This window comes from Mauremys mutica, chromosome 6 (genome assembly GCF_020497125.1).
Source record: "Mauremys mutica isolate MM-2020 ecotype Southern chromosome 6, ASM2049712v1, whole genome shotgun sequence".
NCBI classification, from domain to species: domain Eukaryota; kingdom Metazoa; phylum Chordata; order Testudines; family Geoemydidae; genus Mauremys; species Mauremys mutica.
Genome location: NC_059077.1, coordinates 110,857,846 through 110,875,516, shown reverse-complemented (window position 1 = coordinate 110,875,516; position 17,671 = coordinate 110,857,846). Strand labels below are relative to the sequence as shown.

The following is a 17,671-nucleotide window of genomic DNA, read 5'->3' as shown; positions in this document are numbered from 1 at the left end:
TACTGTGCTGGGTGAGAGCCTGAACTGGTTGTAGTTAGCATAGTCTGATAACAAGGGGCTTTTTTGCACCAAAAAATGAATTCAACGTGTCTTGAACTAAAGAACAAAATGGGTCTGATTCTCATTTACGCTAAGTGCCTTTACACTGCTCTGGCAGTAAATTACATTTACACCCACTTTAAGGGCCCTCTACTCTGCCAGAGCAGTGTAGAGGGACCACAGTGCAAATGAGAATCAGGCCCAATGTTATCTACTGAAGTACTTATTCATCAACATCTTCCAAAATCACTGTTACGCTATTTCAAGTAGAGCTGGGTGAAATGTTTCAGCCGAATGTTTTATTCACAGAAAATGCTGATTCAGGTTGACCAAAACATGTCATGTATTTGTGTAGATGTCACTGAATTGTTTCAGTTGAAAGAAAAAGCAAAAATTCAGAAAAGCTGAAACTATTTGGGTAGGGGGTGTGACACCCCTACCATCACCACCACCACTTTAATAGCCTAGTGATTATGGCAGTCACCTAGGATGAGGGAAACCCAGGATCAAATCCCCACTTTGGAGCAGAGGCTTGAATGCTCTCTACCTCTCTCCAGTTTATATAATTAAATTTTAATTGGACCAGAGAGAAAAAAGGGCTCTATAGCCTGGTAGTTAGGTCACTTCCAAGGAGGGGAACACCTGGGTTCTAATCACAGCTCCACTGAATATTTCATTATTGATACAAAGTGGAACAGCTTCAACAGGAGAGATGATTGAGAGAGCTCTGTTCTAGAATTGCCACTAGCCTACTGCTTAGGGCATTCGTAAGGGAGCCCAGGGAGACTTTCGTATCTTTGCTCCAGAATAAGGATTTGAACCTGGGCACATCCAAAATGCCCTAACCACTTGGCTATTGGGTATAAAGGGGACATCTCCTCCTCCTCCATTTTGTGGATGTAGCCCTTCATTTACAAATGTCCTTTGGTTTTATTTTAAAAAAACAGTTTAAAATGCCCAAAATCAAAACAAAATGTTTAGTTTCGGGTCAAATAAAATTTTAGTTTGACCAGAAAGAAAACTATTTCTGACTTTTTGATTCATAGAAAATTCTGAAAATTGTTGGTTTCAGGCTGGCTCAAAATGAAGTTTTTTCCAATTTTTTCAGAACTGTTAGTAAAACAAAAGAATCAGTTATTCGCATAGCTCTAATTTTAAGCAGTACTGAGATGCTATTCAGGAATTGGTTCTGAGTGGGAGCTGAGAATTATGTGCTCACCTCTTGTTTAGAGGGCATGAGTATGTATGTATTTATCGGAGTGGACTGTAAAGATACATCTGGGTGTTTCTGGGGAATTCATCAAATAGTTGATTTCCCAAGTGTAACTGAAATTTCTTACATGGCCTGTTAAATTCATAATCTTTATTTCCTTATCTGGAAGGAGATGTCTCTGGTGTCATTGGAGCAGCATTTTGGAGTAGGGTAAACTTGATGGAAAAGGTAGTTGAATTGTATACCCTATAATTCAGCAGGGTTTGCGGAGTACGGAACAAGCCCGTGAAGCAGAAATGTGAAATTTTGACCTTTAATGCAATCTTAATTAAAAAGCTTCTCAATTAAAATCCCTGTGCTTCTAGCAGTTGATTGCCAAAGAAGCCTGGCTGTACATTTCATACCATGCAACTGTAATTTAGAATTTTAGACAATAGGGAAAAGTTATAGCTTTCACTGAAGCAGCTGCAGATCATGCAAAAAAAATAGCAATATATTACCTCAGGGTATTAAGCTAGTAGCATGCAAGAATAGCTTTTGAGTTCTCCGTTACAGACTCTTAGTCAATTTTATTGATTAAACCTCAAACTATCAAATGCAGTGCATACTCTTAAATGTCTATAAATTGTCTCTGAACACATTGCAAAAACTTGGTCTGACCAGCTAAATAGTGCCAGTCAGCACGACAAGGCTGCCTTCCGCTTGCAAGGTCTAAAAATATTCCACCTGGGTTTTAAGTAGTGAAGGGCAAACTTCAGAAAGTTCCAACTTTAATTTCAGAGAAGCACCCATATTGGCAGGTGTTTCTCAGCCTTTGGCCGCCTCTTCCAAATGGAAACTTGGCAGTTTTGTCCATCACTATTTAGGACTCTGGACAGTTATAATATGTTAAGTATTAATCATTGCAAACCTCACCCAAATCCTGTGGTACTGTGGATTTGAAGTGGAAATCTCATGAGAACGGGGTTTTTCATGAGATTTCCTTTGCTTCTAACTTCCAGTCTCCTAAGAAATATAAGAACAGCCTGGTGTTTGTTTTATGGTTTGGGAGTATTTTTTTTTTTGGCAATTCAGCTCTTTTGCTTCCTGTTTCAATTTAGATATTGTCGTTATTTATATTATGGTAACACCTAATTGTGGATCAGGATCCATTTCACTAAATGTTCTACAGACACAGAACAGAAAGACAATCCCATTATATAAAGGTATTACATAGAAATCAAAGGATTGTAACTATTGGAAAATAGTTTTAATAAAAAGTTTAATAAAAGATTTGTCCTGGTGTGAGTGCGTGTTTAAGATGAAGGCTTAGAGATTGAAATCAGTCTGGAAATTGCAGCGAGATCAGGCTCTGTCTCTCACAGTTGCTAGGTTTGTTCAGGTCAGATATCTTGTAAGAAATGCCTTTCTCAAATTAGTTCTTCGTTTCCTTTTCCGGGCCTTATTTAAACCAGGAAGGGCAGAGGTGCTCAACTGCCTTATGGAAAAATCCTGAGGAATAGTATCCTTTCTACAGAACTTTTCAACCTACCTTGAGTGAGTGCGGTTTCCCAGAACTTTGCAGGGCCAGTAGGGCAGAAGTCTTGTCTGTGGTGGTGGCAGGGACTAAGGTTGTATAAGCTAGCTACTGGAAGCTTCTTGTCCCAAATGGGGCAGAATAAAGTGGTGTTCACTGATTGTTCTAAAGGTAAGATCTTGGGGGGCGAGGGGAAGGGAAGACAAGAAATACAGGGTGTGTATTATTAGATGGTTTACCACTTCATTCTCTTGCACTTGAGGTTTTGTGTTAGGTTTGCTACATGTACAGCAACCTCGGCCTGCACACAATGTTTGTATACAACCCTATTGGTTTCATTATTGGTGTCATATTGCGTAGAGGCCTTTGCTATGAGTGTAGTAAAACAAATATATAGAAAAAGTTAAACTCGCCTTCTCTGAACCTTTCCTTCCCTCCCCAAAAAGGGGCCGAGGGTTCATTTTGGCTCAACTTTGGGAAGAAAGTACAGGTTGAGTTTATACGTCCATGTCATTTCACCAGTCCCTAAAGGAGCTGCTGCCTATTACATGCTCTCACTTCATGGTGGTTTTGCTGCGGGGGGGGTTATGTTGCTGGGGTGGGGGTGGGGGCTGTTTCTTTAGTTGGGCAGTTAGCACTCCTTTGAGGGGTTGTGCAGGTCAGTAGTCTTTCGAAAGGTTAGTATTTTATAGAGCCTGAATGTTCACTGTATAACACAACTTTCTTTGACTAAAAGTCTTTCCTACACTGGCATACTCATTGCTTTCCATAGCTAAGTAAAACAATAATACTGATAATCACATGGAGAAATTAAGGGATATAAACAAGGGTGGACAAACTGATGAGATTATAAATGAGATGCAGAAAAGCTGTTCCAGACAGCAAAAGCTACTGACCAGAAGGCACTCCCCTCAACAGAGCCAGATTGTGTGGAGTGTGTTAGACAGGCAGTTGGGAATGGATCAAAGACTGATATGTTTAATCTCTCCCCGCCCACCTGCTAGAGTTGTGCAGGGGTCCCAAATCCCAGCATTTAACCAACCAAATGAATGTTCAGGACCCCTTCTGGGGGGATTTGGGTTTCTGCATTCAGCCTGCCATTTCTTACTGACTTGGATCCTTCACCCCCACACCACCTTGTGTCAGTGATTCATTTTCTCTTCCTTCCCCCATATGGTGGTATGTGTTGGGAGGTTCGGGGCAGATGCTCAACCAGAACAGGTTCTTCCAGTCCCACAAAAGAGACAGAATTGGATAGACAGAAGGCTGGGTAGAGTTTACAGCTCATTCTCCTCGTCTCCCTCTATGGATGGGACAGATTGACTTGGGCTGGTTTTCTCCCTTTCTAGTAGCAGTGGTGGAGAAATATTTCCCCTTTCCTCACTCATGATCAGGCAGAATTAACTGAATGACCGTCAGTGTGTTAAATAGTCAGCAGCACACTTTACAGCTGGGCTGAACTTCTCTATAAGAGTCTCGTGTCTGCATAGTATAGAATTCAGTGACATGCCAGTTGACCTCCAAGTTGTGCCATGTAAACTTTACCATCTTACTTTACCAGCTGCCCATAAGATGTTATTCATGAGGCATTTGAAGGTGCTGATATTTTTCCACTTAGGCAGAGTTATGCTATCCAGAAAAGGACAGACATTTGCTGTACTGAGCAGCCTTTAAAAGGAGTGAGGCTTTCAGTGCTAGACACACAGATGTATATGATGTATCAGTGTTAGTGTAAACTCAGTTTGACCAAGATATGACCTAGTATTTCATTGGTGAGACCCTCCCCAGGCCTTCCTTAACCTTCATCTAATGCAAAAATATACTGATCAGCAAAACCAATGAAAATTTACCAGGGTAATTTCCTTTCACTAAATAGCAATTGTCTTGTGATTAGACTTTTCAGATGTTACATTTCTGTTCTCTGTGAAGGGAACAAACTTGTCTACTTTCATTTAAAAATTACATGTTTATGTTAAAACAAAGACCGAGTTTTTGGTGCTTAAGGACAAGCCACACACATGGATGAACAGATGCAAAACAAGCTTCCCACAAACCACAATCTAGTCACCAGCATTTTCTTTCGGTCCGAAGCCTGGCCCCAGCTACACAGAAAAAGCAACACAGTAACTTATAGAGCAACAACACAATTTTATCACAAATCTTATGATATTCTTATGGCCCTTGCTCCTGGAGTCAAGTGATTAGCTGTGAATTGCAGCTTTTATTTAAAAAAAAAACTTTCTAGTCTGCCTGGTTGGGCAGGAAATCTTGAAAGCATTATAGAGGCTCAAAACCAAGAAGCAAAGAAAAAAATAACCCAACACTTTTTTATTTTTTATTTTTTTAAAAATCATGATTTTAAATATATGGCCTCACCATATAGATGAAAGGAAGGATGATCTAGGGGTTAAGGTGCTAACCTGGGGCTTGGGAGACCCAGTTCAGTTCTCTGCTTCACAACAGGCTTCCTATGTGACCTTGGGCACCTCCTGTAGCCTCTTTGTTCCTCCGTTCCCCATCTGCTGACCTTGCAAACCCCTATAGCACTGTAAGGTAATTCCCTACACTGCTTTAGCTGCTTGGGAGGTTGACAGCTGTGCATTGTAGATAGCATTCCCTTCTATGACTGCTTAGTTCAGGCAAAAATTCAGGGAGACCCTGCACTCTGGTGGCTAGAGAGAACTACAGGTCCAGCAGCCTCAATGTATAATCCCGCTTATGGTCTGAATTTTCAAGGACTCAGTTCCCGTTCAGGCCCCAAAATCAGTGACCAGATTTTCAGAACTGCTCAGCATAGAGCATCACAATGGGAGCTGCTGGGCGCTGAGAACTTTAGGAGAATCTGGTCCTAGTTGTGGGTACAGAGTGTTTCAAACTCTGGCCCTGAGCTCTTATTGATATATGACCCCTTTTCTGTACCAGGAGGCACTTTAAAAACTGCCGCAAGACAAACACAGCACTTGGGTCCCAGAATTCAGGCCCTATAGTAATACAGCTGGGCCTGAGCTGGGAAGGTTCAGGTGGGTGTGGACCTGAATCCAAACTTTTCCAAGTTTGGGGCTGTTCAAATCCATGGTTCTGACTAGGACCATCAGAGTGAGGCCTAAGTTATGAAGTTGGGCTTCACATCTGCGCTTTCCCCTAAAGAATTCATACCTGGGATACCAACTTGGGCCTGACATTGGTCCTCACTAGCAAACAGCCTTTTCATTTGCCTTAAAAATATATTTGTGTGTGACTTAACTACACAAATGCTCGGTAGCCTGCACTCTGGATTGGAAACTTTTTTATAGAACATTATTTCATTTATTTTTATTTCACTTCATCTTTAATTAAACATCCTGCCTTGTGCCTTACTCTGTCTTCTGCTGCCAAGTCTGATTTTTCTCTTGTTTAGAATATGTGTCACAAACATCCTTTTGGGGATCATTCAGTTCACACCATCAAGGCAAAACCTGCTGTCAGAATGTAAAATGCAGGGTAAGGCACTCTGGAATGCTGATACAAGAAATAGACAAAATGCCCATTATCAAGTTTGTGCACTTCTGTAGACAGAACAGGGTAATTGAAGTATGCAGCCTTCCTTATCCAAATGGTTGCCAAAGCTGTCAAACATACAAAATGCAACTGTGGGGGAAGTTATTGAACCACAACGAGAAACTGTGTATACCGCTCTTTTCTAGCACTTGCATGCATAGGAAGCTTTTATATTAGATAAGCACCTTGCTTTTTATGATGTTAATGAAGTATGATCATTGTCTGCCTACGAGATAGCGATCTACCTTAGTATCAGAGGGGTAGCCGTGTTAATCTGGATCTGTAAAAGCATCAAAGAATCCTGTGGCACCTTATAGACTAACAGACGTTTTGCAGCATGAGCTTTCGTGGGTGAATACCCACTTCATCGGATGCAGGTAGTGGAAATTTCCAGGGGCAGGTATATATAAGCAAGCAAGAAGCAAGCTAGAGATAACGAGGTTAGTTCAATCTTGGAGGATGAGGCCCTGTTCTAGCAGTTGAGTGTGAAAACCAAGGGAGGAGAAACTGGTTCTGTAGTTGGCAAGCCATTCACAGTCTTTGTTTAATCCTGAGCTGATGGTGTCAAATTTGCAGATGAACTGAAGCTCAGCAGTTTCTCTTTGAAGTCTGGTCCTGAAGTTTTTTTGCTGCAGGATGGCCACCTTAAGATCTGCTATTGTGTGGCCAGGGAGGTTGAAGTGTTCTCCTACAGGTTTTTGTATATTGCCATTCCTGATATCTGATTTGTGTCCATTTATCCTTTTCCTTAGAGACTGTCCAGTTTGGCCGATGTACCTAGCAGAGGGGCATTGCTGGCATATGATGGCGTATATTACATTGATGGACATGCAGGTGAATGAACCGGTGATGGTGTGGCTAATCTGGTTAGGTCCTGTGATGGTGTCGCTGGTGTAGATATGTGGGCAGAGTTGGCATCAAGGTTTGTTGCATGGATTGGTTCCTGAGCTAGAGTTACTATGATGCGGTGTGCAGTTACTGGTGAGAATATGCTTCAGGTTGGCAGGTTGTCTGTGGGCGAGGACTGGCCTGCCACCCAAGGCCTGTGAAAGTGTGGGATCATTGTCCAGGATGGGTTGTAGATCCCTGATGATGCGTTGGAGGGGTTTTAGCTGGGGACTGTATGTGATGGCCAGTGGAGTCCTGTTGGTTTCTTTCTTGGGTTTGTCTTGCAGTAGGAGGCTTCTGGGTACACGTCTGGCTCTGTTGATCTGTTTCCTTATTTCCTTGTGTGGGTACTGTAGTTTTGAGAATGCTTGGTGGAGATTTTGTAGGTGTTGGTCTCTGTCTGCGGGGTTAGAGCAGATGCGGTTGTACCTCAGTGCTTGGCTGTAGACAATGGATCTTGTGGTGTGCCCAGGATGGAAGCTGGAGGCATGAAGGTAGGCATAGCGGTCGGTAGGTTTTCGGTATAGGGTGGTGTTAATGTGACCATCACTTATTTGCACTGTAGTGTCTAGGAAGTGGACCTCCCGTGTAGATTGGTTCAGGCTGAGGTTGATGGTGGGGTGGAAGCTGTTGAAATCGTGGTGGAATTTTTCCAGAGTCTCCTTCCCATGGGTCCAGATGATGAAGATGTCATCAATGTAGCGTAGGTAGAGAAGGGGCGTGAGTGGACGGGAGCTGAGGAAGCGTTGTTCCAGGTCGGCCATAAAAATATTGGCATATTGTGGGGCCATGCGGGTGCCCATAGCGGTGCCACTGATCTGGAGATATATATTGTCATCAAATTTGAAATAGTTGGGTGTGAGGATAAAGGCACAGAGCTCAGCAACCAGTTGTGCTGTGGCATCATCAGGGCTACTGTTCCTGACAGCTTGTATTCCATCAGTGTGTGGGATGTTTGTGTAGAGAGCCTCTACATACATGGTGGCTAGGATGGTGTTTTCTGGAAGGTCACCAATGCATTGTAGTTTCCTCAGGAAATCAGTGGTGTCACAGAGATAGCTGGGAGTGTTGGTGGCATAGGGTCTGAGTAGAGAGTCCACATATCCAGACAGTCCTTCAGTGAGAGTTCCAATGCCCGAGATGATGGGGCGATCTACCTTAGTAGTTGTGATAAATTGCAGGAGAGGGGGTAGCTCCCTTTTATGGACATCCAGCCAGTCAGTAGCTATAAAATCCCTCTTAGTAGCTGTTCTATAATTGCTCTACCTGTAAAGAGTTAAAAAGTCTCACTGCGATGCATAAGTAAAAGGAAGTGAGTGGGCACCTGGCCAAAAGAGCCAATGGGAAGGCTAAAACTTTTTAAAATTGAAAAATGACTCCCCTTTTGTCTGTCCGTGTTGTTCTCCGGGGAGAGGTGGACAGGACAGAGCTATGGTGTAAGAGTTTGGGCCAGGTATGAAAAATCAACAGTATCATATCTAGAAACTACTCATTTAAAAACCCCAGATATGTAAGTAGATCAGGAGATGTCTAGGAAGATGCAATTAGGTTTATTCCTTTTATTTCATTATGGCTTGTGGGTTCCTGTGTGCTAACCCCGGTGCTTTTTGTTTGGCTTGTAACCTTTATCAAGAAAGCTATTCTTGATGCTTAAGCCTTGTAGTTGTTTTTTTTTAAAATCTAGCAAATGCCTACGTTCTCAAATGTATTTTCTTTCTTTTTTTATTAATAAACTTTACCTTTTTTAAGAACAGAATTGGATTTTTGTGTCTTAAGAGGTTTATGCACATTATTTAATTAGCTGGTGACAGCAGCTGATTTCTTTTTTATTCTTTCTCAGCTCTTCCCCAGAGGGTGAATGAAAGGGCTTGAGGGTACCCCACAGGAAGGAATTACCAAGTGCGCCTCCCTGGGTTCTCAAAGGGGCTCTGCACTTGGGTGGTGGCAGCATCTACCCATACAAGGTCAGAGAGAAGCTGTTACCTTGGGAGTTTAATACAAGCCTGGAGTGGCCAGTATTAATTTTTAGAATCCTTTCTGGCCCCTACCTTATACACTCGAATACCAGAGTGGGGAATCACTTGACATTAGTCATTAAGGCCACAATAGTGCTACAGCATTATTCAGATAATCAGGGTCTAATACACTTGTCATTTTCAAACCGTTCCCACCAGGGCTGGCTCCAGACCCCAGCACGCCAAGCGCGCGCTTGGAGTGGCGTTTTGCCGGGAGGGCGGCAGGCGGCTCCAGCGGACCTTCCGCAGTCATGCCTGCGGGAGGTCCACTGGTCCCGCGGCTCCGGTGGACCCTCCGCAGGCACGTCTGCAGGAGGTCCCCCGGAGCCGCAGGACCGGCGACCACCAGTGCGCCCCCCGCAGCCTGCCGCCGTGCTTGGGGCGGCCAAATTCCTAGAGTCGCCCCTGGTTCCCTCAATGTGATAGTTGTGCACTGGCATGCCTGAGCAATCAAAAATCATGAGATTGGTGTAAAAGTGAAAATAATAAAGGGGGGTAATTTGTAATTGCCTCCTGGGCTTTGAACCATTAGGGGTGCACATTTTCAAACTTTCCTCTGCAAACTTGAGGTCTAGAAACATGGTTGTGGTTTTAAGTTTGTATGGAGGGTTTTGGTTTTTTTTAATGAAAGTAGAGATTTCTCCCAAAATCACATGATTCCAGGAGTTAGGGCTTCAAGAAAAATACCCAATATCTGGAGAAATCACCAGTGGTGGCAACAGTATTAAAGTGCATCTCTGTACTTGGATGGCTCAATTCTCTTCTATGCCAGCGCTCAGCTGAGAGTTGCCCCCTGCTTATCTGTGGTACAGCCCCTGCTCATCCTGACAAGGCTTCTGGAAGGGGATGGCATTATTGGAGTCCTGAGCCAACACACTTTCACCAGCAAGAAGTTCTCCTCTGACAGCCGAATTCTCTGCTGGCCTGTTGGAGCCAGTTTCCCTTTGGTCCAATGGCTGGTGCCCTAGCTGGGATCATGGGATACTCGCATTCAACCTCTGCTGTCACAATGACTTTCTGTGTGACCTTGGACAAGTCACTTAGCCACTGTGCGCCTTGGGTTCCCCATCTGTAAAAATGGTATAACCACCCTACCCTGCCACACAGGGGTATTGTGATGATGTGATGTACGTTAAAGATGACAAGTTAATCAGATGCTTCAGTGATGGGGTCTATATAACTACAAGACCTTGTATTGTTTTTCCTATCCCACAAAACTTTTTGACATCAACAAATTTTCCTGACCCAAATTGGAATGAAAAGTTGATATCTTGAAGATTTTTGGAAACCAAAAATCGAAAAAAAAAATTGGTATCAGGTCAATTGAAATGTTTCAGGATTTCAAACTTTTATTATTATTATTATTATTATTATTATATTTTCTATGGATAGCTTAAATTTGTAAGTGAAAAGTCCTTTCAAACCAGACTTTCAAAAATGTCAAATCAAAACATTCTGACAATTTGAAAACTTTTTTTCCTAAAACTATTTGAAGTCAAAACAAGGAGCAGAGCCAACTCTTTCCCATCAAATATTTCCATTTTGACAAATTGACATTTTCCCGTGAAAAAATAGTTTGTCAAAAATGCTCTAAGTAGCACCAAAGATAGATAAACCCTCAAAAGGGACCAAGTCACCTATTCAGCAGGCTACTTAAAGCACATGCCTAACTTTAAGTAGGGAAGTCTTCTCTTTGAGTTCAGTGGGATTAGTCATCTGTATTAAATGCCTTGCCAAGTCAGGCTGCGTTGCCATCGTCACGCCATGGAAATGTAAAAGGTTTGTTTATTTATTTATTTATGTATAGACTGGAAAGGGGAGCAGAATTTGGTTCTGGGAGATAATCTCACTGTTTGGGAGGAAGAACAGACATTTTATACAGAAAAACAAGACACAGCAGTGGGCCTCAGTGATTGCTGCAGACCTCAAAAATGATGTTTAGCAGCAAGACTTGTCACCTGAAAATAGGCCCACTTAGACTCGAGCACCGTATCAAGTGGCTCTCCTTCAGGCTATTGCGTCAAAGCAACATCAAAGCTTCGGGAGATTCATCCTGAAAGGGGTGAGAACTTGGAGTCCTCGTTGCTGGCAATGAATTTCTTCTGAGAACAGAAGTGAACTGCACATCCCTGTTTTTCAGTCAAAGCATCCAAGTCCCCAAGCCTATTCTTTGAAGCGGAGGGTCCAACATGCATGTGTTTGGGGCAGGGGCTGATTCTTGGGGCTTCATGGGAATGGGATGTGCAGTTGAGCGGACTCATGGCCACCTCGCCTTCAAGCGTGCTTTCAGAGAACCGCAACATAAAAACCAGGGAAAAACCATCCTAGCAGAGGAGTAGTGTGGTGGAGTGTTCACTCCACACTAGCCTAGAAGGGGTTAGTGAGGCTGAGAAGGGGCCAGTCAACTAGATAGGCCCCAGCTGAGTGGAATTAGGCAGCCTGACGGATGATGGAGCTCAGCTGAGGAGAAACAGGCTGGCGGGGCTAGTATAAGGCAGGAAGGGGTTGCAGTGAGGGAGCCTGCTGCCTCTTTCTGGACGTCAGAGAGGGAAGGACGGAAACTTAGGGAAGAGAGTGTAGGAAAAGGCTCAAGAAAAGGGCAGCAAGTGCAGACCTTGGCTGCTAATTAAAGGATCCCTGAGCTGAAACCTGGAGTAGAGGGTAGCCCTGGGTTACCCTACCAGCCATTGGAGAAGTGGCACCATCTGAGCAGTGAATGAGAAGACTGCCTGAGACCGTTTGTACAGGAAGACTTTGTTACCCTGGAATGGGAGGACTATAATGATCTGCTTGAGGGATGAGCCACGAAGTCTGTGAGAGAGAGAGAGAGAGAGAGAAACAGCAAAAGTACTTGACAAGTGGCAGAAGGACCTAGAAAGAGCTAATATCCAGAACAACCAGGAGGAGGCGCCCTTGCAGTGAGTGGACCCCATGATTGTAGAGTATGTTCACCTTTCCCACAGAAGCCTGAAATCTGGGACATGCAGCGTGCTGCATCGCTAACATACAATCATACTTCATAACAAGGCAATAGATTCCAGGCCTTTCAATGCAAAGATGTTCTGTTAAGTCCACGTCCTCTCACAGGTTCTTCAACCCTGCATGGAGAGAGGTGCTTCTGCTGAATTAGTAGGTTTGCTCAGGCCTGTCCAATAAGATCAAAGAAAGGGTGGGTTATCTCAGAAGCAAAGGGAACTAGTGGTAGAGACCATTCCTGCAAGGGAAAGACCTAGCAATGCCTTGAGCTGAGGCATGTGGTTTTGTTGTTTTGTGAGTTGGCAGTAAAGCCAAGCATGTGGAAGGGGTTGGACCTGCTTTGATGTCTGCTTTGTTAGAGGCAGGGTGGCAATGTGGCCTGCTTACACAGTCCTTATTTATATTTTGATCAATTATATTATATTCATGGGGGCTGGGGAAGGGAGAGAGACACTCACAAATGTTCTTCCCACATTCTGGCACCAGTTGTTTTCCATAAGGTATTGTACTGAGTTGAAAATGTCTGACAATTATATATTGGATAGCAATAAACTCCAACTTCAGTGTGACACAGGAACAATATGGAAGATGGCTTTTGATAGTTTGTTTCACTAACAAAGCGTTAAAATATTAGCCGCCTGCAAACAACTATTTAAACACTCTCCACCCAGCCTGCTGTTTTGTTTTGTTATGGAACTTTTATTCAGAGAGTAGAGTTCACAGGTCTTTCTATAATATTATTCTTGGTAACTTATGCTCCTTTACCTGTTTGTTGATGCTTTTAGCCAGGGAGTCATGGTAACCCCAGGAATGTAGGAAAGCAACAAATCATTCTCTGCAGAGTAGAGCGAGATAAAGACAGTACTGCAGAAAAATGCAGCACTCCTCACGGTTCTGGATCTCCTGGAGAAGTGAACTAGTCAATTGGAAGAGTGTAAGTAGTATTCCAGCAGCCTAGTTTGTCTTCGGCAAGATTTCCTTTGAGCAGCAGATTACCCCCAAACCGCTGGCGGGGAGAGGAAGGGGGCAGGGTTGAATGACAGAAAGAGAAGCTCTTTGTTCCTTTTTCTTTCCCAAAAAATGTGCAAGTCTGCTGACTATTGCACAGCACCTGGACTCTTTCCTTACTACAGTAGAATAATTAGGAAGATTCGGTACCTTGATAGCCCTTCAGGTATTTGTTTCTGACTCTTCTTATTCCCATACCAGCTGCTTCAGTAATGAGCAGAAAATTCTTTCATTTTTTTTCTACCTGGCTTTCGTTTCAAATGCTGGCAGAATTTCCTCTGAGCTGCTTTACTGCACGTTTTTGATATGCTTGCACCAAAGTGAAATCAGAAAGAGAAACACAGAAGGCTTTGGGGTGGAAAAACTTTTGCTGGAAGAGGAAGGGCTGGTATTGTGTTTCTGTCACACAAAATACTAGGGGTTATTGTTTTGTGGAGGATTTACTGGGGGGCTATGAGTTGTCTAAAAGGTGTCAAATGAAAATCTGCCCCCCTAACGAGGGAGGGAGGGTGTGTGTGTGTGTGTGTGTGTGTGCGCGCGCGCGCGTGCGCGCGCACATCCATGCATCCCAACAGCACAGTTGTTCTTTTTGAATATACATTCTTTTAAGTTCTTTACACACACAAAGAAACTGAGTTTGACTGAGTTGCAAGTGTGAGAAACAGATCAAGTATAAAAGTTTTGAATGATCTTGTTTGGTAAGCTACAATACATCAGCTATGATTCATGATTCTGTACAGGGGGGGTTGTGAGCACCTCAGGCATGGGTTTGGTTTTTTTTAAATGTTGTCTAGAGGTTTAGGGTTTTCCATTAACATAGAACATGAGTTTAGGTCAGAGGTAATGAATACTATACTGTCTATATGGAAAAATAGAATCAGTTTTTCAGATACACAATCCTGATTGACTGCTTCATTATATTGTGTAAAAAGGGGCATTGGTACCCATTCTGCTGTTGCATTAAAGGGAAGAGTAATTTCTCCTTTTCAGTGGTTTGTTGTGGTTTTTTTGGTTTGGTTTGGTTGTTTTTGTCTCTCTCTTAAATCATCACTTCATTTACCTGTCCTTGAGCCATGAACAGGTGCCAGTCTGGCAATTAGGTTAATGCTTCTGCTTAGTGAAGTTCCTGTAGACTAGTGTTGAACATAACATACAATGTTTGAACACTGGAATTTTGCTTGTTATCAAATGTATTGCAAAGACAGGTCCCACGTGCCATATATTGTACACATTGAATGAAATTACTGTTACCCAGTTAATTCTTTTCCTAGTTTATCATTTCTCAAAAGACATGTGAAGTATATCTTTGAAAAATGAGTTTTCATTTGGAATCCCCATGCCAGATTTACTGTACTAGGCCTTACTACCCTTCAATGACTGAGAGCAAAATCATAATAATTAGACCAAGTTGGGACACTGCCTGAAAAGGAAATTTCAATTACCAAGTAATTACCGTCATCCTCATATACAAAAATAAACACTTGGTTCCTGTGATCATTATATTGGTCATTGGGGATAGATAATAAGACCTAAGATCTTGGTGAATTTTCCAAACTAGATGAATTATATTTTACTAAAAATGGCTTGGGAGAAAATCATGTTGCATATTTCAGAATTCAAGAGTTGAGGGGAGGAAATGCAGTCAGCAACTAGGAGGTCCTCTAGATTCAAGAAGACGCCTTTCAGCTTCTCACACATCAACTTAAATTCTCCCTTAGGACACTGGTGAAATGGGTGGGATGCTGTCATCATATTCCTAGTTTGCCTTAGTCACCACACCACACAATTTGCTGTCTGCTCAGGAATGGCCTGGGTGTGCAGTTCTTAGGAAGTAGGGTGCATCATGGGGCATTGTTACCAGGGTAGCCCTGGAGTGCAGCTTCAACAGAGTTTTCCCTGTTTTTTAAACCTTCCTCTTTGGGGTAAAAAACCTTCCCATTGCCAGTGAAATCTGTGATGTTTGGGGAGGTCAGCAACTTTTGAATCCCATGGAGAAAGGTGTAGCATGATCCGATGGCTATAAAGTTAGACAAATTCAGACTGGAGATAAGGTGTAATTTTTTAACAGTGAGATTAATTAACCATTGGAACAATTTACCAAGGGTCATGATGGATTCTCTATCACTGCCAACTTTTAAATCGATATTGGATGTTTTCCTAAAAGAAATTAGGAATTATTTTGGGGAAGTCCTATGGCCTGTGTTACACGGGAGGTCAGATTAGATGATTGCAATGGTCCCTTCTGGCCCTGGCATGAATGAATTCAGCCCTTGCTCACTACCAAGTGTTGCTTTGCTCCAATTCCCCTCCTTCCCTCAGAATAAAGGTTAGGTCTTTCCTAGTAGCGTACATCTCTAATTTGTTACATGCATTCTGGTGATTGTTTGTCCTAAATGGGATTTCCAGTTCAGGAGCTAATGGAAAAGCTGAATTATTACAGAGATTCTCCAGCTATAATTATACCAGTAGAGCATTCTAATATTTATTGTCTTGCAGCAGCTTGCTCCCAGTTTCTGAATGACAAGTGAGTTCCAGTTCCTGGAGTGGGTGCCACCTTAACTTTAGGATCCCAAATGATATATTCTGATCTGAGTTTGTAGTGTTTTTTGTCTTTGATATTAATTAGTTTTTAATTGGGAATATAATTGAGACATCATTATGGATGGAAGTAACCATATAGAACCAAATCTTCTATTTTCATTCTTTTTAAATTAGGCCATATAAAAGCACTCCACCAATACAGAAGCACATTTTAGCTTACATTTTATTTAGGGAATGGATAGATGTGCTGATTCTGGGATAGGGTTAACACAAATCGAATAAACAGAGTTTGCCCTTTCTTTTCAAGAATTCTGTGTGTGTGTGTGTGAGAGAGAGAGAGAGAGGGCTGATTGAAAATTTTCCATCAAAACTCTTTTTTTTAATTTTTTTTTTTGGACAGAAAATGGGGTTTTCAGCTACAATAATTTTCACAGAAAGCTCCTCCTTTCTGTGGAAAACTTTGACTTTTTTTCAGTTTTTCAGCAAAACATTGAAATTTTCCACAGTGAGAACCCCTTCTGTTTTCCAGCCTGGTCAATTCCACCCCTTCTCCCCAAACACACAGTCTATGTAGCAATGCCAATTTACACTAGCTACGAATCTGTTCTAGGGAGTCAAATGTAGCGCTTTGGTTGAAATGTAACGGGTTGACTTGTCAAGGCTTAAAACGATAGCCTCTATTTTGTTAGAGGTCTGTTCTAGGCTTCCAATGAGCCAGTGGGTTATAGGGATGAGATCAAAATGGATGTTAGTGGAGGTCGGATGTGCAGTTGTTACAGCATCTACAGTACGCTACAAGGGCATCATCATTATCAGGAGTTGAACACCCGTAGGATCTATTGACTTTAGTGAGAGCATGCAGGTACACGTACGTGACCCTGGAAGAGAGAACCTCCTGCAAAAGGACTCCTGTACATATTTATCTAACAAGCAGCTGCAGTATCCAGAGACCCAGAATACCCGCACCCAATAAAATAAAAATTAAAAAAAATGAAGTTCTCACTTGACCTTTTAAAACAACACCAAAAATCCATACATAGTGAAGACTAGCACAGTAAGACAGACAATTAAACACAATGAAGGAAGCGATGACTCTTTAATCACTGTTTTGATGTCAATTACTAGAAAAATGAGCATGCCTAGAACACAGTGAATGTATCATTTATCCTTTATTAATGATTAAATGACATTTAGAAAACATACATTAATTCAAAGAGCAGACTGACTGCCTTCTGCAAAGAGTGCCTTGGGTACTAGGTCTGATGCCACTGGAATGAAAAAAATGCATGTTCTCCATGAATCCTTCTTACTGGCGGGCATATTTCTGTACCCGCCACTCTGAAAGATATAGATATATAACTGTACAGTGTGGGCCAAATTATGTTGTCATTTACACCAGTACTTGAGTAACTGTTGGAGTCCCTAGAGTTAGATCAACGTAAAATTGAAGTAACTGAGAACAGAATTTGTCTAGGGCACCAGACAACATATCAGTTGTAATTTATATATTTCCTGACTTGACCCTTCTGCAGGCTGGTTTTGAATCTAAATATATTTTAGGAACCCCTTTAGCTAACAAGGAATCCCCAAGGCAGCACCATTTTCAGTCTGCTGTGCGTACATGCGATGGTGAGACTTTTTTTTTTTTTTAATGCAAGAGGTACCAGTTTTCTGCAGCCACCTCAATGATGGCTTTGTTTCCCATCTGAGTCATTAAGTGGCTTTAATTGTGTTTGGATTACCTGATCTCTTTCTGCCAAAACTATTAGGTGGTGACTGGTGAACTATTCTTTCATCCCTCTCTGCCATCCCCGTCATATAGGTCACAATTCTCTGCTGTCCTAACGCCGTTGGGGTTAATAGAGTTATGCTAACAGAGAATATGGCCCATAATTCTGGGGCCAGAGAACTTTTGGGAACTCTGATGCGGACTAAGAA

General features: G+C 42.4%; 1 protein-coding gene across 2 annotated transcripts in view; it reads left to right on the top strand.

Annotated features, from left to right (window-relative positions):
* The window catches only part of LINGO2 (leucine rich repeat and Ig domain containing 2), a 456,232-nt gene that overhangs the window by 422,568 nt on the left and 15,993 nt on the right, over positions 1-17,671 (top strand). Inside the window, exon 1 of one of the 2 annotated variants that reach the window (XM_045020197.1) lies at positions 13,055-13,118. The exons of the other annotated variant lie outside the window; for it this stretch is intronic. Coding sequence (XP_044876132.1) covers positions 13,059-13,118 — 60 coding nt within the window. The 5' untranslated portion in view covers positions 13,055-13,058. Of the gene's footprint in view, positions 1-13,054; positions 13,119-17,671 lie in introns of those variants that run through there. 2 annotated transcript variants of the gene reach the window in all.